General features: G+C 45.4%; 1 protein-coding gene across 1 annotated transcript in view; it reads left to right on the top strand.

Annotated features, from left to right (window-relative positions):
• znf423 (zinc finger protein 423) overlaps positions 1 to 23,165 on the top strand; it is a 142,575-nt gene that overhangs the window by 105,569 nt on the left and 13,841 nt on the right. The window contains 1 exon segment of the mRNA XM_031748942.2: positions 20,943 to 21,074. Coding sequence (XP_031604802.2) covers positions 20,943 to 21,074 — 132 coding nt within the window.

Here is a 23,165-nt window from a genome sequence, read left to right as displayed (position 1 = left end):
TGTTGTGATTCCCCCACATACTGTGTGTGTGTGTGTGTGTGTGTGTGTGCACGAGTTTTTGTATGTAAGTGTGTAACGTGCCCTCCCCAGTGAGTCTGTACTTGGGCTTAACAGACATTTCAGTCATGTGTGCACATTTTTCTTGTGTCAGTGTGTCTTGGTGTGTCATGCCGGTTTCTGAAGTGAGGGGATGAAAGAAAGCATCTTCTGTCGCCACGGCGATCAGGCTAATTACAGCAGCTTAAGTGCTTTACCCACGGTCATCACACACTGTCAAAATACACCACTGAGCTCGAGTGTGTGTGTTTTAATTTTTAAAGGCCATGAAAGCTTGCTTTTAACCAGCTCAGCTGTACTTTGGAGCTGTGTGTGTGTTGCTGCATGCAAATGCACGCACACATTTGCAAACACTCATTTCAGGGAGGGGGTCGCAGGCACCTGATGCTTCTTCTTCTTTCCTTTTTTTTTAATGCCTCTTCCTCCATGGTTATTTCTTCAGCCTCTGTCTTCTCTTGTCTCGTCCTTGCTCTTTTTTCCACGACACGTCAGCGACGATGGCTGGCCTGCACTACGTGTCTGTTGCGTGTAGATCTGTCTGCTGTAATTCTAAAATGCCAAACGCACCACATACACAGGGGCATTGTGCTGCTTTGTGTTCATGTCGATTCCTTTGCGAGTGGATAAATTAATTACTTTGGGAGTGTGTGAGTTTGTGTACCTGTGTACTGAGGGTTTTTGGGTTATATGGTGCTTGTGGAGCCCTAATGGAGTGTGGAGTGTGTGTTTACGTGCTCCCAGGCTGCTGTTTATCGCTTAGCGAGCTGGAACTAATTTACTAATTGAGTTTTGAGTTGGGAAGGAACGACAGCAAGAGTGGGAGAGGGAGAAGGGATGGAGAGACACTCGGGGCATCGGAAAAACTCTTACATGTTTCTTGAGAAACGTGGGGGTGGGGGGCTATTTTTTTTGTTCAAGTTGTGCGCTGCACGACTCTGGTCTCTCTTTCAAACACACACGGAGTCCTTCTGCATGTGTGTGTGCACGTGTGTGTTGGATAACTGACTGGCAGCTGTGAAGGCCGGCTGCTGGATTATAAACAAGCCTCTCCCAGAATGCACTTCAGCATCATTTCCCCATAAGGAACAAGTCTGAGCACTTGGAATGTGGAGAGTAGACGAAGGAACAGACTGTAAACTTAAAGTTTGAAAGGTCTGGTGAAAAAGTGCACTCGGTACTTAAAAGCACAACTGGTTGAAATACGTTTCCCTGCCATCTCACATAATGTGGCCTCTGTACTACACAGAAAAAATACACAAAGCTTCCTCTAATGATGCAGCTTTAGAAAACAAAGGATCCAAAATCCCCCGAAGACATTTGGATTAAATGAAAGGAATGGGGAAAAGGAAAAAGATGGACAGCATGTTAGAGGAAAATGAGAAGGACAGTAGGTGGAGGTACTGTGTGATGTTCATGTTAGTCCCAGCTACCTCATATTTTACCTGACCTCACCTGTTCCTGCTGCAGTTAGTTTTTTCCCTTCGACACCACACATCGCTCATTTTCTAAGAAGAATTTGTGCACACAATATGTACATGATTCTGAAATTTAAAACAAACCATCTCTGTTTGGTAAAGTGAGTCGGATTATGTACGTGTGTGCTTTGTGTCTCGTCGACATGCTCGCTGCAGCAGGGTGCAGCTTGTTAATGTTTGCTTTGGAGCCCGTTGGAACCCATGCGTCACACACTGGATACGGGAGGCAAGGATGCGAGCAGTGTGATGCATCGCAAACAGCCTGTTGTTTTAAGCTGCAGAGTTTAGTGTCAGGTAGTTTTCATCACTTTGTAAAGATGTGAAGACTGTCATGCAGTGAGAGGAATGGGAAACAAATCCTTCAGTTTACTGGTTTAAGGACTGGTGATTTCTGGGATTGAGGACTTTATTATTCTCAGAAGAGTTTACGTGTGATTCTGATGTTACTGACAGGAATCACATGGACTCTTCTGTTCAGCTGTTTTGACTGGACAACAGATTTTGCATTATGCGAGCGAGGACCTTTTGTCTTCTTTGAAATGATGTTGGGCTGCGTTTCGCATTAAAACCGTCTCCTGAGCATCGGGAGAGCATGGTGGGATTTTTTTTTTTTTCAGAGAATGATTTTTATGATAAATCTTCCTCTTTTTCCCTCTTGATCTCTTTTGCCTTTATCCCCAATCCTCCATCCATAACCCCCCTCCCTCTCACTCAGCGGTCCTCCTGTTCTCCTCATCTCTCCTCCCCCGCCTCCCTCCATCTCTCCATCCCTCCTAGGGAGAGCAAATCCCTCTTTTCCTAGGTAGGAGTGTAGGGAGGAGTGGTAAGGCTTAGATCTCGGCCCCCCGCATCGTCCCTTCATCAGGTCCCCCTCTGGTCCTTCCTCCCTCCCTCCATTACTTCTCCATCTATTTATTCTCTTGTTAAATTATGGTTTTATGCGCCTCTCCTTCCTCTTACGCGGCCTCCTCTCGTCTTTCTCATCACATTTACATTTTTGCATTGAGCTGATGTTCTTATATAGTATGACTCACTTTTTTTTATGATTGTCAAGCCCTGCGTCAGCCTTTTATCTGCTAAACTGAAGACTGATTTCAGTAAACTAGCTTATTGAAAGAAAAGTTCAACCGTTTTTCATCGTTTCCTCTTTTGTTCCGGATTTCTTTCGTATTTTTCACTTTTCCCTAACTCCCTCCCTTCTTCTCCACCCAGTTATTGTTAAATGCACACTAACCATTACGTCTGCCTCCGCCTCCTTGCAGTCCTCCTTTCACTTTCCTGTCCTTTTCACTGTGCCATACTTCTTCCTACACGCTTTCATTCCTGCACTTTTTTTGCTTTGACAGATCAGGGGTCAGCCGGTCATTAGGATGTCTTTCCTCTGTCGTTTCCTTCGTGCTTGTCATTCGTTTCTTTGTCTCTCTGGCCCTTTTAAAGAGGTGTCGTTTCCCAGCTGAAGGCCTCGTTTAAGGAAAAGGACGTTTAAATTAAAGGGAAAACTGATAAAAGGGGGGAGAGACGGATCAGGACAGGAAGCACGCAGAGGGAGTCCACGGGCACACTGTGTCCTCATACCATTATAAGATACCACCTGTGCTGCATATCATCTCTTTGTGCGCCGTTTGGTGTAACCTACTTTCAGTGGAGGAATGGAGTCACAAGCACTTTAAACAAGCCTTCATTTAACATTTGACTCACTAGGCATCAGTAAGGACTCGGCAGTTAAATGTAGTTTGAAAATATTGCACACATTTGTTATATGCTTTAATTATTGAGAGGATCGTGTCAGAGATATAAGCTGTAACAGTGGATGCTCTCACTGAACACTGTGCGCTCAGACTAATGTGGTTTTCTCATTTTGACATGACTGAGAGTACAGAGGCTCCGCCCCCCAATATAACACAGAGGTTATATATATTGTGCATTGCATAGATAACATGGTAAATATGTATCAATGGAGAAGCACGCGGGTGACAGAGTTATTTTCTGCAGAGAGCTCAGTCCTGTGGATGCTTCTCCTTATACTGAGACAAGCTTTAAACAACGGGTAACTTTTACGAGACAAAGAAATAAGATATGAGTTTGCAGAAACACTCACCCTCTTACTGTCTCCATCACTTTTTCAAGCTCGTATCCCTCTCCCCAAACATTTATCCATCTTTCCTACCTTCCCTCGTGCTGAATCCCGCTCTCTGTGAGGTGGTGGATGGATTACCCATGTGTGGTATCAAGGCAGCTCCCTAAGCTACACGCACACCGACACAACAGCGCTGGTGTGTGTTTGCGCATGTGTTATGGTTGTGTTAGCATGCTGTGCTGGTGTGTCCAGGGCTGCTGTGGATTAAACAGACTTTTCTGTCTCCTGCCTTGGAAAAACACCCGCACAGTTATACTGTACACACAAAAGGGCAAAAGCCTGCTAGAAGGCGCATATAAGAAATAACCCAGCTTACATGGGGCTAAGCGCACATGCACGTATGCGTGTGCACGTGCACAATCTGCACCAGAGTTCACCTGCAGCCGAAAAATCAACAAACGTGTGTTATCACACTTATCTACATGCACAGAGCACAAACAGCACACTGCACTATATGGAAGCAGCCAACCATCTCTCACACAGACATATACACATATTTCCCAATTTATTGGTCCAGATCTCCCGGTGTGCAAGGTGTGTGACGGAGGAGTTGGAGGCAAATGCCAGGCGGCGAGAGAGAGATGGAAGAATGCACCCCCTGCTATGTTTTGAATGGACCGGTCCACACCGCCGGCCCCTGGGGGCCCCTTCATTGCTGCACCACCTCTCTGTCTCGCACGCTCTCTCCCCCTTTGTTTCTCCCTTTTCTCCCATTTAATCCGCTGCCTCGCGCTCGTCCCTCTCTTTTTCTGATTTCACTGTTTTTTTCACTCCCCATCATCGTTTCTTTTCATGCGATTCGTGTCTCACTTTTCTTCTGCTTTTTGTTGTTTGGTCACATGTTGGGGCAGCTGTGGATGGAGATCAGGTTACGGGTGGTGCAGGCACTTCCTCAGGGTTGGCATACGTGTGTGTGTGTGTGCGTGCGTGTGCGTTGGCCGTCTGGTTGCCATTTATCCTGCTGAGCTTCAGGGTTCCTCCTCTACATTATACAGTATGTATATGACTGTAAGTGTGTTAACACCACAGCAGCTCTGCGAGGCTGGGCCATTGGGACCATGCCCCTGCTTCACTGGCTTGGAAACCCTGTCTAGTCACAGGACAATGGAGAGAGCTAGATATCGAATCACGTAAAGCCGTGTTGCTAAGCTAAAGTTCAGGACCCACTGCGAGTGCTGCAGGCCCATGGTACGATAAAATAACAACATGCATGTGTTTTCTTTGAACTAGCATGTGATGCACTTCAGTACTAAAGTCAGAAATAAATAAAATACTGATATTGGTATGATAGTCACTATAATAAAATGAATTAAATAATGAAACCAGTGTGACCGTGAATATTGGCAAAAATGTCTTCCATCTATGATTCCGAATCCTGGAAACTTTTTCTGTCCAATAATCCAAACTGATCAAAGTTCAGACTAATAAGCAGAAGTTATACTGACATAATGAACATGCATTATTCTAAGGCAGTGGTTCTCAAACCATGAGATGGACCCCACTGGTGGGCTTTGCACAGTCAGGAAAAAACTACTGTGGTGACTTTTATTGTACTCAAGTTTAACTTGGATACTTGTTTTTTTGTTGTGACTTGATAAAAAATTGTGGGGGGTGGAGTGTGAGTTTTTTCCCCCCAATATCTAACGTGGGCCACACACGGCTCCTGGTCGACTCGTGCGATGCAGAAAAACTTTCAGAGTTCGTCTCGTCGTTGTTCTAGGAACACATGTCCGTTGGTTTTCCAAAAGCAGCTCGAGTGTCGTGCAGCTGCTGCTAAAATCTCCTGCTGTGGACCGTCCAAGATCACAGAAATGAGAACTCAGTGTTTGGTCGTGTGTTTGTGTTTTCTCGTGCTTCCTGCAAGACACCGATGATGGCTGTGTTAGATTTATTGTTGCCTGTCTGTCTGCCAGTGGGTTCATTGGCTAATGACTAATCATTAAGACAAGTGTGTGTTGTGTGTCTAGAATCAGCAGCAGAAGCTGAGGTGATTAAACAACGTTACCTCAATCTTTCATCCGCTCTGGACTACCCATTCGTCTCTCGATCTCGGGCTTTGTCTCCATCCTTTTCTCTTCTCCCTCCATCATTATCTCTCTCAGCCCATTTCCTCTTCTCATCCAAACACTCTCCCTCTCTGCTCTCAGCTTTGTTTCTCTCTCCCTAGCTGCACAACATTAGGAAATGAATGAATTAATAAACCACACGCGCACTCATTGACGTGACCAAACACACACACACAGCTCTGACAGATCGACGGAGTGGGCGAGTGTTTTGTTGTCATTAGGTGGGAAACAGACAAGCTCTCCATCATCATGACCTGTGTGTAAGTGATGGGGATATCCATAACTCTGTGTGTGTGTGTGTGTGTGTTTGTTCAGGTGCTTTCCTTTGTAACTGAATGGTGATGTCCACATATCTTCTCAGCATTATCCTTCAGGACTCGGATACTGCCGATTGACGTGCACACAGACACGAACACCGACCTCTGGGCTCTGGCTCTGTCCAGGCAGCCACACCGTATATGTCCATGTCCATGTGTATGCATGTCGGGGCGTCGGGCTCCACCGGGGATCGAAAGCAAGAGGAGTGGAGCGAATGTTTGATATTTGACAGCTGATTAAGGAGAGCAGTGAGGAGCAGGGAGCCCTGACAGGATGTCTCCCTGGGCATCACGGGAGGTACAACCGGGAGGAGGTTACAGAGAGACCAGAGGACGGGGGAGAGATACAGTGGTGATGCGTCAGTGCTGACGAGGGCAGATTTAGGTGGAGGAGGAGGAGACAGCAGGAGTGCAGAGGAGGTGGGATGATGAGAGGAGCCGTCCCTGCAGTTGCCTGGTGGCAAGGAGAAAGTAAGCAAGAGATGAGCTGGATGGAAACAAGGAGAGGGAAGGTGAAGCAACAGAGGAGAAGCATGAGGAGAGGAAATGGAAAACGGGGTGGAAGAGGAGAGAGGAAGGTGGCCTGACACCCTGCTGCTTATCCTTGAACACTCTGAGGAGGTCTCTCCTTCCATCTCTTCTCTCTCTCCTTCACACACACACACACACACACACACACACACACACACACACACACACACACACACACACACAGCCCGACTGGCACACGAGGGTGCTGTTGCAATTAAACTGGCACAGCACGGAGCCCAGATTGAGAGAGAGACAGAGAGAGGAAGAGAGGACTCCATGCTGCATGAACAGTAGCCCTGGAAGACGGAGAAGAGGAGAGAGCGACGGGGATGGGGAGTGTGCTGGTGATGGGGGTTAATGCAGGAGTTCCACAAGTAATTGTTATTGCGGTTACTCACACGTAGTCGCAGTCGTGACGACAACACTTTGAGTCGTAGAAGCAGCAGAAGAGTCGCAGACGTAGAAAGACGTTTACTTGACCCCAGCAAGACCTGTTGGAATAAAAGGAGGGAGTCATAGATAAGAAAGAGCCACCGTTACCTGATTACATGAGTTAGAGTCACTGAATTATATTTCTATGATGGGAGAAAATTAGTGATAGAACATAAATATAAACATGACTGTTCAAATTAGATATTAGAAACAGGAGGACACGGAAATATGAACCCTAAGAATTCATTTTTTAAATTATTCATAAATGGAAAAGTAGTAAAAGGTAATTTACTAAAAAATTTAACAACACAAACAAACTGTGTGCTGAAAGTGTGAGCATTGGTTCCCAGTACACAACAGTAACTACAGTGTCTGACATTAGTGTCATTGTTGTCTGCTGTGTCCTGTAATTTTAGGCCTAATAAAAATATGAGCTACACTTTCACCCTGTTACTGTCACACAGCACCTTCCCTTCTCCTGCTGTGATTGGTTCTTTAATTAGCTCCTAACAAGAGCCTTCAGGAAGCCAGCGTGCTGATTGGATGTCTTATCATTGTTAATTAGCTCAATTAAGTCATTAGGAGGGTCCTTCCTGGGGCCACACAGGTAGTGCCTCCTCTGCTTTCACGCCTCTGTGTGAGTATTCAAAAACGGGGAAAGAGACAGCAAAGCTGCGTAGAGATGAAAGCGCTGACATGAACTGTGTTTATACAGACAAACCTCTGTTAACTCTCAAACATATGAAGGTTTAGACCCTGGATTGGGTTGTTTATTGGTGACATGGGTCATTAGCTTTTTTGTTTTTTGTCACTCTGTGTGTGTGTGTCTGTGTGCGAGCGTCTCTGTGGTGTCCAGGTGTGATGCAGCCTGTGGTGGTTAAAAACACACATCTGGAGCAGAGCGAGCACAATATACCCAGATGTGCTCCAGTAAGATGAACAAACACACACTCGCATGTCGTGAAATCACGAGCTTTTACTGTTTCGAGTTGGAGGCGTGGAGTGTGTGCGTGTGTGTGTGTGTGTGTGTGTGTGTGTGTGTGTGTGTGTGTGTGTGTGTGTGTGTGTGTGCGTGTGTGTGTGTGTGTGTCCAGGCATCAGCTGTGACTGTCAGGTGTATTTGTACAGAAGTTGACAGATGTTATTTTGATGTTGATGAGCGTTGAGTGACAAAGGACAAAGAGAACACACAACACTAAAATACTGACACACACACACACACACAAACAGAGGCTCCTCTATGAAGTCAGCCATGAGCCAATGTTTGGTCAAGCATGGTTGGGTGGAGAGGCAATTAGTAAAAGCCACATAGGCTGGGCGCTGTGTCTCCAACTCCAGCTGTTGTGTAGCTACAAATTAGACAATTATTTTCACTTTGCGTGTGTGTCTGTGTGCGTGCGCTCCAGTTAATGCAAACAAGTGTTCATGTGTAATTCACATCGACCCATAATCGCTAACACCTATGCATTGTTGAGTGAAACAAACCCACAGGCCGCTGCAGTCCATCAAACACACTGAGTGTCAGCTGTTGGGCTGAGGAGTCACGCTGAGCGAGGACTTTAGCTTCAAATCTGATTGGTGTATTTTTCAATCTAACCAATTTAATAAATACAGTTTTAATTAAAAATAGATTTGACGGTTGCTCCAGATGGAGTGTTTTCTGTAAGCACTCTCTAGAAACACCACAGCGCTGTCTCACTGGACACTTCCAGAGAGAAGCCCCATTTAAAGTCTGTGGAGAATTCTGCAAACTGGGGAAAAGCTTTTATTTTCTTTATTTGCAATTTATGTGCAATTCTTCTTCTGACGAAGTTGTATTTTTGTATTTTCCTACTCAGTTGTATATAGTATTTGTATTTCCATTGTATATATTATTCTATTCTATTTTATTCTATTGTGTATGGTATTTTATTTCTTTCCAGTGTTTTCTAATTTCTGCTACATAACTTTGCACTTTGCTGTAACAAAACAAATTTCCCACCTGTGGGACTAATAAAGGTCATCTTATCTTATTTCTTTTCAAAAAAACAGATTAATGGTGATTCTATTCATGCACGTTTTTATGTGATCCTTGCAGTTAAGCCCACTGTAGATGATGTTTTATCAAAATGGCTTTTTTGCTTCTTCATAACAGGATAAAATTCAAGTGTATGTCTGCGAGTGCGCCTTTATTCAACTGTGCACATTCAGTTTCATTTAAAGTGATTAATGTCTGCTGTGAGAGTTTGGAGATTATGTGAACTGTAAAGTGATGCCATAATAATTAGGGAAGAGTTGTTTCGTCAGCATTCGTCATGTTTTCTAATATTAACCACGAGAAAGAGCGAGGCGGCCAAACACAGTACTGAGGTGAAATATGTGCACAGCAATGATGGAGCATCTCAAAGAAGCTAGACGAGCATGCCGAGGTTGGGAGACGCATCAGTTTCTGCCAAGTGTTCGTGTACTTCTTACCCGTCACTTCCAGAGTAGGAAGGTGTCTGTTTGTTTTCTCTACAAAACACTGAGCTGATGGGAGCAGCATCTATTGTGTAGCTCTGCTGTATCCAAAGAGGAGAGAGAGCGATAGAAGAAGGAGAGCACCGCAGAGACGGTGAAACAATGCCCTCTAACCACCGTGCTGACATGTCTTTGTTGGAAGTGTGTGAGCACGCACGTGCGTGAGCATGTATTAATATTGATTTAGCTTTGTGGCGGGGGGTCTTTGAACCTCACTTTCCCCCCTCGAGGCTCTGGGGACACATCGTAGACACACACATATAAAACGCACAAGAAGCGGTGTCAAGTGTAATTAACGATATAACACGAAGCCTCGACAGAGAGGCGGAACGGCGGCGTATCGGATGCGTGCGACGATGTGAAGGTTTGTGAATATTGTCTGAGTGTTTGTGTGACTGAGAGGCAGAGCCGATGAGCGGGGCTAAACTCTGAGTCCCAGCAGTGGCTCTGCTCTGCATGTGAACTCTCTTAAACAGACTGCTGGAGTGTTTTTAGCTAAGCACTTGTGTGTGTGTGTGTGTGTGTGTGTGTGTGTGTGTGTGTGTGTGTGTGTGTGTGTGTGTGTGTGTCTGAATTTTTAATCCAGATTGTGCTGTTACGTAGCCTAGATCAGCTTTCTTTATTAGCTGTACGAGTGAGATGCGTCTGAGTTTGTGCTGTGGGTGATTTAAAGCTCGACATGAACATTTACTGTGTTGTTTGTGCAGAACAGAGAGCTGCTGTCAAACTGATGTGGACCTTTGCATTGTCAAAGGGCTGCAGAGAACACGCTATTTAAATCATATTTTCTGCAGTAAGACCGATAAAACCCACAGATGATGAATACGTCCAAACGTACATGGCTAACATATCTGCCTCTCGATATGTTTCTGCATTGTTTCTTCTGTCTGTTGCTCTGCTGGTATGCCTCTCTGCTGATCTTTGGGGAGTCTGTTTAGAAGTCCACACACACACACACACACACACACACACACACACACACACACACACACACACACACACAAATCTCCAGACACATTTATATTTGATTCCTGGCTCAGAATAATTAATAACATTGTGTTCATTTATTTATTTGTTTGTATTTGAGGCTGACAGAAGTGAGGAGTGTGTTTGTGCTCGTGTTTCTGTCTGAAAGCATAAACAAGTTATTATTTTTATTATTTACCAGGAGTACATTTACCCTATGCTAGAGTTCACTAGCATAATAGTGTGTATATATATATATGTGGGGTATGAAGTATATTAAATATGTGCAGAGTAGTTCAGATATATATATATATATATATATGTGTGTATATGTGTGTATTAGGGAGGCAAATCCACCAAATATCTTTATGTATATAAAGAATTGTTTTGTTTGCAGCACTGTTGCGTGGGTACGTTCTTCAACTTCCCTCTTCCTCACGCTTGTTTTGGTGGTTTTCACTGGATTGTGCTCGTAGGTCAGGAGATCAATAACAGCAGTTTGACTCTCTGTGGTGTCTCTGCCTCTTCTCTAATGTTGTGAAGGTGTAAAAGAAAGAGAACCTTAGTCTTGGAGCAGCACCACAATATTCGCTGCTTTCGAACGATATCATTTTTAAACTCGGATGTAGATGTGCGGCGATGAATAATTCATCTGTGAGTTTCCACCTGATCTTGATGACTCAGCACAGCGACTAACAAACACTTGTTCTTTCTTTTTGTTGTTCTTGGCCGCCAAACGAAGCCTCTGACAGGAAATCAGCCCAGCGTCTCTTTATTATCCATACCGTAGCCCTCGGAGACAAAATAACTCAAGAGTAATTGGACATAATCAGATTATACTGCTGCTTAATCTCACAAGGTCACGCAGCCTCCCTCGCTCAGAGCAGGCAGCCACTCACCAGCTTGTTCCTTTATAGAGGTGACCATGCTGATGCTGATGATTCAGGGGTGATTGTGCTTCTTGTAAGGTTGATCATTACCTGATCCACCCAGCTGGAGACGTCTTTTCACTAAAACGTTGCCTTGATTAGCTGCTCTTAGGATAGCTTGGGTACACACCGATACGCATCGAGGCACCGGCAGCAATACAGAGCTTTCATGTTAGTGGTGGAGGATGAAGGCTGTAGAGCTGCTGTTACACTGAGCTGTGCCAAAGATGAAGCTTTCTGTGTTATGAATTACTGGTGAACAATGAACAAACCTCCTGGGTGCGAACCACTGGGGTTTGATCATTTTGCCTCAAAGTAAGAAATACAAGTGTAAAAGGAAAAAGATGAGCGTCGTTCTCCTTCTTCGACCCACTCTGACTTCCTTCCTTCCTTGTCCATCCGCAGCTCGCCTTTCACTGTTCGTGCTGCTGTTTAGTAGTTTCTCTGCCTCTTCTGTGTTTGCTCTGTTTTCGAGTACCAGTCATGTTTACAGCCAACAGGCATCCTCAATCTCTGCTGCTCAACCACCCACACACTCTCTCTCTCTCTCTCTCACACACACACACACACACACACACACACACACACACACACACACATGCACAGTGCGTGGCTGAGGGAGGTCTCTAGCCATGGATGCAGGTATCTGGCAGGCTTTTCCACACATGACCTGGTAGTGATTTAGTGTCTTCATTAGCATGCTATTGCGCACTGTGTGTGCGTGCGTGTGTGTGTGTACGTGCGTGTGTGTGTGGGCATGCGTGTGTGTGTGGGCGATACATTTGTGCTTTAGGGAAGGTTAGAGTTGGCTGGCTGCGCGTCTTGTGTTAAAGTTGAGCGTATTTTGGTGTGTGAGAGTTTTTGGAATCAATAATAAAAAAAGCTGGACTCCCATCACTCTCCTTTTCTCTTCTACTCTTTAGCCTCGCTCTCCTCCATCTTCAAGTCTGTCTCTGTGTTTTATTTTCATTTTTTTATCCTGTAAGCACAGCGTGGTTCAGTTTGGCACAACCGAGTATGGCACTGTGGTGTGTGTGTGTGTGTGTGTGTAAAAGAGACAGGCAGGGTGGCTCGGTGGGGGATTTAGCTGGCCAGGGCAGGGGGCGAGGACAGATAGGCTAGACCAAGGTCACTCTTACGGTGCGTGTGTGTGTTTGTGTTCCTGTGTCCACGCCCGCTCGTCCAACCCCGTACAGCTGATGATGTAGCCGGCTCCCTCTCTCTCTCCCTCTGTCTCCGTCCTCTTTAGTTTTTTCCATCACTCAATGATTGTGTTTAATATGTAACATAAAACTGGAAATGGCATAAAAACCACATCCTTGTGAGAAGCCTGTATTTTTCAGACTGCCCCTGTACTCTCTGCCTGTGTCTCACCATATATCTGTGTGTGTGTGTGTCTCCGTACAGTTTCCTGTCTCTCTCCCTCTCTGGGTCCAGATGGGCAGTTTGCAGGTTAACTGGAACAGCTGGAGCTGCATTATTAGCATCCTGCTGTGAGCTCTTATTGGCTCCTCTCTTCCTCCTCCTTCTTCTTACTCCTTTCTCTGTCTTTTTTTTTTTTAACAGTAAAAATCACATGTGGACGATCCACAGCAGTCATGGAAGCTGATGTTCTGTTTGAAAGTTTGACTTGTTTTGTTGAAAAGCTCTCAGGTTTGATTCCTGTAATAACTGCTTTATTAAACATCACATTCAGCATGTGTTCAGAGGAGGTGCATGTAGGGTGGAGTCTTGGTTAAAGGAATACTAAGTATGTCTCTCAGGCTTTCTTCTGCCGTTTTGTGTGAGTGTGTGTATTTGTGTGTATGTGAGTGTGTGTTAATTTAGTTGTTGTGGAATGGCGTTGAGCTTTTTAGTGGTATTTGGATGCAGAGATGCAGTGAGGATAAGCCTACTAGCTCCCCCTGACTTCCCCTGGGAGCACAGATTAAAGAAACACACACACACACACACACACACCACTGAACAGCAGGATAGGATTAGATGTGGGGAGGTAAACACAGTCACACGTACACACATTTCTTTTAGATTTCCCCCTAAAAATGAGCGATTCTTGAATTTGTAACCATCGCACTTCCCATCATTTTGCGTCGTTGTGGCGTTGTCATCTCTCTCTGCGTAACATACGCACAGCCGTGGATTTTAAACTCTAATATTCATGTCTATGTAAATCAATAGCAGTTTGAAAAACAGAGTCATTCAGAGAAAAGCAAAGACGGTCAGGGGTGACCCTCTCTCCATCACCTTGACAACTAGATCAGAGCCTTGATTACAGTTGCCTTGGTGATTAGTCTTGGATACAGACATGCTTTTTAACCTGTGAAGACTGATGATTGTGTGTGTGTGTGTGTGTGTGTGTGTGTGTGCCTTTCAGATATTTATCTGAGACCTGCGTTGTGTGGTCCGACCCATCAGTCGGCCTTTCTCGCAGGTCATTCAGCAGACTTTACCTGTAAATGGATTCTTTTCTATGAGTTGTGGATCACACACTCACAATATTCCCAGCAAAGGCTGTGACTGAATAAAAAACACCTGTAGTAAAAATAAAAATACCAGTAATTAATTAAGGACATGCCCTAACCCACCATAAACTCCTTTATAAGTCCTTGTGGATGTCTGCTATAGCTTTAACTAGCAGAGAAACACAAACAGATTAACACACACACACACACACACACTGATGATATGCATCCAGGGGGCTGTAGTTGGGTTTTACATATGTAAACAGATGGGAGAACGGAGTGAGCGTGGAAAAAGCAGGAGGAGTGAGGATAGAATGGACGACTAGAGAATGACAGGTACTTCAGTTTTAAATGTTGTCCAAGGGAGTGGCAGGCGTGTGTGTGTGTGTGTGTGTGTGTGTGTGTGTGTGTGTGTGTGTGTGTGTGTGTGTGTGTGTGTGTGTGTGTGTGTGTGTGTGTGTGTTGATGGTTTATTCACACACAGTGATTAGGCTTATTCCCTCTTGGCCACTTTCAAGCTTTCAATTAAGATTCTAAACACAAATATACTCTGCATTCATTACTCTCATCCCTGCTAACGAGCTAAAAAGAGGTGTGTGCGCGCATGTGTGTGTGTGCGCGTGTGTGTGTGTTACTAGCTTTCTGTGTGCTTATTGGAGAAAGCGGTAATTCCCTGTTTTCCTGTGAAAGTCCTGAGCAATGATTCCAAGGCCGGAGCAATGATGTGTGCACCTTTCCTGAATATTAATTAAAGTCTAATTACATATGCTAATACAAAGACTTACATGTCAGCTGCTTGTTGTTACAGTCAAGTGCTCTCCAGATGACACTGAGCGTCGTCTGTTGGTGTGTCTGTCTGTAACTGTGCAGGGTTTCAGTATCAAAGCGCTGCTTTAACATCTCCTCTCATGAGCAACAAAGAAACTGCTGCTTTAGTGCAACGTGCATCTTGTAGTGCAGCTGGTGTCACTGACTTCTTTGCATTCCTTTACTTTTATTTTAAGCATTAAGATTCAAATATTTGAGACCTTTTATGACGTGAATCGGACAATCTTTAAAAATTCATTCAGTAAAAAAATCCCATTTTTCACGAGCACAAAAACTTTTTATTTTCTTATTGCTACAAAAACATATGAGTGCAGCTTAGCAGACGCTAATAAAGTCATGCGTTCATAATGTAACTGTATCCCTTAATAACCCACAACCAGTAAGACGGCGGCGACGTACGATCTGTGTGCGTGTCCGTGTAAATCTACGCACATGCGAGTGTGTGTTAGCGAGAAGGCACTTGGCTTCGGCAGGACCGAGCGCTCCAGCTTCCTACTGTTATGTAATCTGATAGGGAAAATCCAAGCTGCTATACACAAACACACACACGCACATTATGCACACAGTCTCCTTCCAAGACACACATGCACTTTTGCACTACACAAATATGCTCAATTTGTGCACAAACTGGTCATCACCATATGCTGCTCTTGTCTGCCAATAATATGTCTGTCTGCTTGTGTTTGTGTATTAATGTGTGAGAACGAGTGTTTTCGCTGAAAATAGTGATTGCGGGATCTGACCGTGTCCAGAGCGAAGGAGCAGGAGGGACGAGGATACTCAGTCATTCATTCATCTTTGTCTCATGTGAAGCGTTGAGTTGTTACCGGTTTCTGCTGATAGTGAGAGCTTGTTTCTCCCTTTAGACATTAGCTCTCTTGTAAAAAGACGAGTAGTTCATAAATTCCAGTGGACCCTTACTTCCAAAAAAGCCCAAAGTTGGACCCATATTGCACTTAAAGAGCATCACTCCTTTCTTTTGTTTCCTCTTTATGTGCCTGTCAAAAAGGTGAGAGTCGAGTGTTTCTGCCCACAGCCCACTGTTACCATTAACCATTCAGTACACATACAGACACCATGAATGAGTCCATAGAACTGACACCAAATCATGATGTATCTGCATTAGGATAACACACTCATTACTGTGTGTGAGGACAACTGTGATTTGTTGCTCACCTGCTGGTATAGCACTCTGTGTGTGTGTGTGTGTGTGTGTGTGTGTGTGTGTGTGTGTGTGTGTGTGTGTGTGTGTGTGTGTGTGTGTGTGTGCGTGTGTGTGTGTGTCTACACCGGTTTCCCTATGTTGGTGGGGACCAACATTCAGGTCCCCACGGGGTTGAAGACATTATTCACACTCAAAATGTGGTTTTAGTGTCAGGATTACAGTTGGGTGAGGGTTAGGCATTCATTTTTGATGGTTAGGGTAAGGAGCTAGGGAAAGCATTATGTCAATGGGAGGACCCCACGAGGATAGCAAACCAGACGTGTGTGTGTGTGCATTATGGCAGGTGGTTTGTGCTACTCGTTGTCTGAACTTTAACCTTTCAGGAGCAGCTTGGCTTTGATGAACAGGGACTAGGAAGCCCAATAAACCAAAGCCGAGCAGACACCGCACCGGACACTTTTACAGTCTCCATCACGCGTTTGTGAGAGATTGTGCGTTTAAACATTTGAAAGCAGACTGGATGTGTTTAAATGAACAGATCAGGCGTCGTAGCTCAGCCTCCCATCTTCATTCAGCAGTATGTAAAAAATCCACAGAGTCACATGAGGAGTAAACAAATGATGAAAATATTAACAGTTACCTCACAGAGAGAGTGATGGAAACAGAGAGGGAAAATGGAAGATGAGAGGAGGGAGGGAGGGAGAATGTGTGTGGGTGTTGTGTACTCGCGGGACCTCAGCACTGCAGCATTCTTCCTCTGTGTGTGTGTTTGTGTGTATGAGAGAGAGGGAGAGGGTGAGTAAAGGTGGGGGCACTCTTGGGACCCCTCCAGCACTGCAGCAGGTTGTGTGTTTCTACGAGTGTGTGTGCATGTGTGTATTCTCCAGCCCCCACACTACCAATGGGTCAAGCTCACACCCCGCGCATCGCCCCCCCTGCCCCTGGTTGCCATGGAAACACACCTTGAGCGAGCCCCCCAGAGAGGTGCATACTCCTCCTCCTCCTCCTTCCGTCCACTGCTCTCTTCTTTGCTGCGCTCGTTCTTTCTCCCGACGCCTGTGTTGCTCGCTCCCCGTCCGTCCCGTCATCTCTCCTTTCCTCTCCACACAGCCTTCCTTCGCTTTCCTCCTTCTTCCCTTTATCTTGCTGCCTCTCCCTTGCCGTCCTCCCCATCAGTCACCTGGCTTGGTTTACGGCCTTTACACCACCAGGGACCAAACACACACACATTTTACTGCTCTCACACACACACACCCACATTCATATAGTTTGGGGTTGGGGATGGGGGGGTGCAGGAACAGGAACGGGGAAGGCCAGTAATGGAGGGTAGATACCCCAGAGACCCCCAGCAGCCATTCACAGAGAGAGGGAGGGGGAAGGTGCGAGCTTAGGACATGTGGGGGCCGGGCACCCAAAGGAGTCCCCAGCCGAGACTAAGAAAGGGTTCAGATATTTGTGTATGCATGTAGATGTGTGCAGTATGTAAGAGGAGAGGCAGCGCCTTAGGGAGTCACCCCCAACACAAACCAAGGAGCTCATTTATGTTCTGCTGCATGCTGCAGGGGTCTGTGTGTGTGTGTGTGTGTGTGTGCGTGTGTGTGTGAGACCGGTATGATGCCACCTGGTCCTTCTCCTCTCGTCAATTAGCAGAGAGCGAGAGAGAGAGAGGTGGGTAACAAGACAATGAGACTGAGGGAGAGCATGAGCAATGGGGATGTGGTGGTGGAGGAATTGTAATGATGAGTGTGACTGCAGTGTGGACTTGTGTCCCTCCTTGTTGCTGCCTTCTGGCCATCCACACATACTGCACTCAGTTCTGTCCTCACAATGTTTCCTCGCTTGCTGACATTTCCTCTTTGAGGCGAAACTTTACCAGTTGTTGTGTGTGTGGTTCCAGCGTTGTCTCGTTTACGATCACACTGTAGTTGGTGCTGTCTTTCCTTGCTGTCCTTCTGTCTGATATGCTAATCGAATGCTGTTAGATAAATGTACGATTACAGACAGGAGACAGAGTTCCTGACACATGGCAGAATAAATGTTAGACAATGCACATTTAAAAATGAGAGTATAGCAGCATGATATTTATTTAAAGACTACGATTAAAAAGAGCACGATTTACTGATTCCATGTTCCACCAATAACTGTGGTTTACATTTGAAAGCATAGATTTGCTTTGATGTGCATTTAAAAAGCAGAAAAAAGTTAATTTTGTGTTGGGTGGTAACAAACTCAGAGTCCTAACCTTCACCCTGCCTCTCTCCCTCTCATCCCTCTCTCCCCTGTGTTCTCTGTCCCAGCACAGGCCTCCCAGGGTTGTGTGTCTGTGTGTGTGTGTGCGCTGGTGGATCAAATGCACTCTGTGAGACAAAGTGTAGCGGCAGGATGCTCTATGACTCTGTCATCTCACTATGGGTCACATACACACACACATGCTCACACACGGACTGTGTCTCAGAGGGGGACAGCAAACAGAGACAGTGGTCCCCACACACACACTGATCAAAACAATGTATTTGTCAGAAAAGAGAACTCTTTCATGGGACACACACACACGGGCGATGGAGGCCTCTCTCCATGCCCTTGTGCCGGACAGCCCAATTATCTCTCTGCACCTCACTGTTTCCCCTCAGTTCTCTCTCTCTTTGTGCGTTTTGCCGCCCTCTCTTTCTCTAGTTTCGTATTTTTGGGCCACTTTTTTTACTCTCCCTACATTTGATTGACCAATAATTAGCTTCAAAGGTTTCTTTTGTAATTCTGTTTTTGTTGATGTCATCTGTGCACAAAAGTCCTTTTTACTCTTAGATCTCCCTGCTGGAACGTTATTGGCTAAAAACAGAAAAGAAGATTATCACATCGTGAAGGAATGATGCGTTTTACAACCCTCGTTGATGACTTGGATTAAAAAGGAATTCCCCACCTAACTGTCAACTTCACAGAAACATAACAACTTTGCTTGATTAGTGCAATGATGTGTGTTTGTGTAACTGCAACAACTGTGTCCCGTACACAATAACCTGGACCAGCGCTGATGTTGTGTACATGTGAGGGTGACTGATGTTTGACCGCTCCTCTGATCCTGGCAGCGTGGGAGAGTGCGATGCAACTTCTGAAGAGAGCTTTGCCCCCACTGAGGACACGAGCTTTAAGGTGGCTTCGACAGAGCCCCCCAATACACATGCACACAAGCGTGCACATGCTGAGATCACTGACGCGTAGGCATTACTTACAGTGTTGGCCCTCTGCCTCCATATCACCTTCTGTACAGCTGAAATGATGCATTGTTAAATAAAGGCATACTTTTAAGGAAATACTGAAAATGTGAAACGTGACGATTGATTCAGCTGGTAGAGCCGCACACGCCTCTTTCTCTCTACCTTTTTCTCTCTGTGCGCCTCACTCCATGTGACTCTCTCCTGCTGGTTCAATCTCCTAGTAAATGATAATGAACCTCTATCTGTCTCAGTGTGTCTCGGACACTCTGGCGCCCCACACAACCCAGCAGCCTTTGAGGTTTGTGTGTGTGCGGGGGAACGGGGATGTTTGGGGTCCAGGACCACGGCGCATACCATCTCATTCACATAAGCCCATGTGGCACACACACACACACACACACACACACACACACACACACACACACACACACACACACACACACACACCTCCCCGTGGCTATTGAGACGGGATTAGGGCACCCTTGTGTCGGCCTTTGAGGCACAGAGAGATAGGAATCTGTGTGTGCATGCTTGTGTGTATTAGTCAGTATGGGTGTCATGGATGTGTGATTGAAGACGTTATTAACCTTGCGATCCCCTGCAGCTCTGACGCTGAACTTCCACAGACTCTTTTGCCGTGTTGGTGTGTGTGTGTGGACGTTTGCACTTACAGGACACAAGATAAGTGACAAAAAAGGGAAAAGACACAGATCGCGCTCTCTGTGCGTTTGCATGTTTGTGTGTATGTGTGTGCAGCTCCTCAGGAGGTCACAGATTGGCCCACAGAAGACGCCATCTGATGTCTCCGGGCAGTACGGGCCTCTGGTGCGCTTGTGTGTGTGGGCGAGTGGGGCGTCTGTCCTGTGTGGTACAATGGTGATAAGGACAACGGGCGGGAGACCTGATCGTCAAGGGGCGCACGTGTGTGCATGTGTGTGTTTGTGTGTGTTTGACGCCCACCTTTCACCGTGGGTGTTGTGATGTCACTCACGCAGTCTTCAAATAGACAGTAACACTGCTATAATCCCTTAGAGAGGACGAAGGCTGATGACGCAGCTCGTGTGATAAAGATACGCTCGATGATATTTACATTTAATCTCTGTTCAGAACTCTTTATGTTTACGCAGCGAGCTCATTATCTCTCATCTACATCACAGTGCTGCTGTTTCAGGCCTACGGCCTGTGACGAGCTATGAAAAACAGTTAGCGGCTGTCACAAACTGATCAATCTTAATTTGAATTTGATACATTGATAGTGAACAAAATGTAATGCGTGACCGAGTCTTACAAAGGAAATCCGAATACTGTCGCATGAAGCGAGAAGTGCGAATTGGAAGCCGCACCAATTAATCAGAGAGTGATGGACCAAGAGAGACGAAGGGGGACACAGGAAGGAATGGGTGAAGTGAGGGATGGCTGAGTGACTGCAGTGGGGAAGGACAGATAATGAGGACAGAGGGAGGGAAGGGATAGCTGTAGGAGGGGTAGATCATCCCCAAACCCGATGGGGAAGACAGGCAATTACCAGCTGGGAAAGATTTTGGTTCTTCTCGGTGCGTGAGTAGGATAATGTCTCTCAGTTCAGTTTTCCGTACGTTGTCCTTTCAATTCTGCTCAAACTACAGCCTCACATCATTTCACAGATATTACTTAAGAAATGTAAACAAATTGTGTTCCTTTCAAACTTCCTTGTTATGAATACTGGAATGGTAAACAGTTTAAACCTTGTGTCCACACAGAGTGTGACAGAGGACACAGAAAACATCCACCATGCATGTTGTATTAATATTCTGATATCATGTCATATGTTCCCGTGTTATGTTGCCTAATCCGGCCTCCACACGCGTGTCTGTCTCCTATTTGCAGAGGAAGGCATCAATCATGAGTGCAAGCTGTGTAACCAGATGTTTGATTCACCTGCCAAGCTGCTTTGCCACCTGATAGAGCACAGCTTCGAAGGCATGGGAGGTACCTTCAAGTGTCCCGTCTGCTTCACAGGTGAGAGGCAAACTCACACATTTACCTTCAAGGACAAGAGCACAGACGAGTCCTTTTCTCTGTGTCCAAAGTTTGCTTTGATTTTAAACCTCATCAGTTTTTCATCAATTTGATGACGTACACGACAGGTGACTGTTGTTCTTCGTGTTGGTGCTGTGCTTGTACAGATGCTTCACTGGTGGAAAATCTGCCGCGTCATCAGTGATGGCGGAAAGAAAAATGTCGTAGCTGTTTTGTGTTTTACTGTGTGCTAAATAAAACGGTCTCAAAGCCAAAGTGGTGTGCTCAGCCTGGTAAAGTTAATATCTGCACTTTAATCATCCTTACCAGCTCCAGTACCTGCTGCGGCTCAGAGCCGTCTCTCTCTGCGTCGCTTACGCCGTTCAGTAAATGTGCTGGAACGGCTTTGGCTTTTCAGATTTTGCAATATTCATTGTTTTAACATTTCAAACTGTGGGAGCGATCCCGCAGCAGGGCGCCACAGCTAAAGAAGCCCCTACCAGAAGTGTGTGTGTGCAGATGTGAACACAGTAATGTCTCCAAACCGGTCGAATATGGAGTACTTTCAACGTTTGCAATACACTGGAGGGCAGAAACAAAATGCTGGATGACCACATTAGGCCTGCGGTGTTCACACTTTCATTCAGCACCTATTTTAGGAGAAACTAAGTCAGCACCTTTGCTTTCTCTTCTTCTCATTCCATCTCCCTCTCTGTGCCTGGCTCTGCGTTGCTCTCTTTCCCTCTCTCGGTTGTTGAGTTTGTCTTGTGTTGTGTGCCTACCCCCCAGGTACACACAAACGCTTTAAACTTTAACTCTATTCCTTGGTGGCTTATGAATTAGTAAGATGGGCACCACTCCTGTGGGGAGGCTTAATAATTCAACACATACACACTCACAGCGAAAACCAAAAGTTTACTGAAACAAAGGGAAGAGAAAGAAGGAAAAAAGTGTATGAGACGGAGCGGAAGTTAAAAAAAGGAGAGATAATTTATTGATAAATAGCACACGGTCTCTGAGGATAGCTCTTCCTGTTTTCTCTCTTTCCTTCTCTCGCTGTACTCTGTCCCATATGTTCCCTCCTTTCCAGTCAACCTTCATTTGCTTTGGCTGTATCTAACTGTGGTGGGGTTGGGGGGGTATTTATAGTGTATACTAAGTGTCAGTTTTGATTCTTACTCTCCCAAAACAACATGTAGGAGAACTTTGAGTGCCCTGAGTCACGACTAGGCCGACGTGTCTTACAGTAAAGTTCAGTAATACAACTTGAATTTGACACCCTTGGCCACACGTAGCTGGACTTCCCCTTCAGGTGGTGAAATATCTTTGAGTCCCAGTAATCACTGGATAATCCTAACCAGTGATTACTGGTTAATCCTAACCAGTTAATTAGAAGGCAGCTGGACTTCTGTTTGGTTGCATACGTTAACTGACTGATGGGAATTGTAATAGGATGATCCTGTTCATCCGGACGTTTCAAGTGGGAGAAATGTTTCATCATCATCCAGGTGACCCTTTTGGTTTACTGACCTGGATGATTGAGATGCAATGACAGGTGGGAAGCCTTTGTCATCTGCACAATGACTGGAACTGGAATCATTGTGCAGATGTGCTGTTTATAAGGAAACGTTGGTCACCTGTCGAGTGACACTGAAACGTCCAGATGAATACGATCAACCTTTTGGGATTTACTGACCTGGATGATTGAAATGCATCATGACTGGTGGGAAGCCTTTGTCACCTGTGGGTCCTTTCTCATCTAAAACTCTCATCAGTCAAGCAACATGAAATTCAACATAAACCCAGATGTGAACATCATGAAAAACACGAGGTTTACTGTCGTGCAGAAATAACTGCCTCAGGTGATGGGCAGTATATACATTTATTATGTAATAACCTGAAGAGAAAGGTTCACTGTGTGTGTGTGTATGCTGTTAAAAATGTAACCTGGCACCATCAGATTTAGGCTACAACTGATTGGTGCAACCAGCACAAATATCCCATCAAACATTTAGATATTTTATTAAGAAAGGACACATAAATAGAAGAGAGTGGAGTGCTATTTTATTATTAAGACGTATACTAGTGACT

This window comes from Oreochromis aureus, linkage group 7 (genome assembly GCF_013358895.1).
Source record: "Oreochromis aureus strain Israel breed Guangdong linkage group 7, ZZ_aureus, whole genome shotgun sequence".
Classification (NCBI taxonomy): Eukaryota; Metazoa; Chordata; class Actinopteri; order Cichliformes; family Cichlidae; genus Oreochromis; species Oreochromis aureus.
Note: the sequence above shows the minus strand (reverse complement) of the source record. Positions and strands in the feature narration are given on the sequence as shown.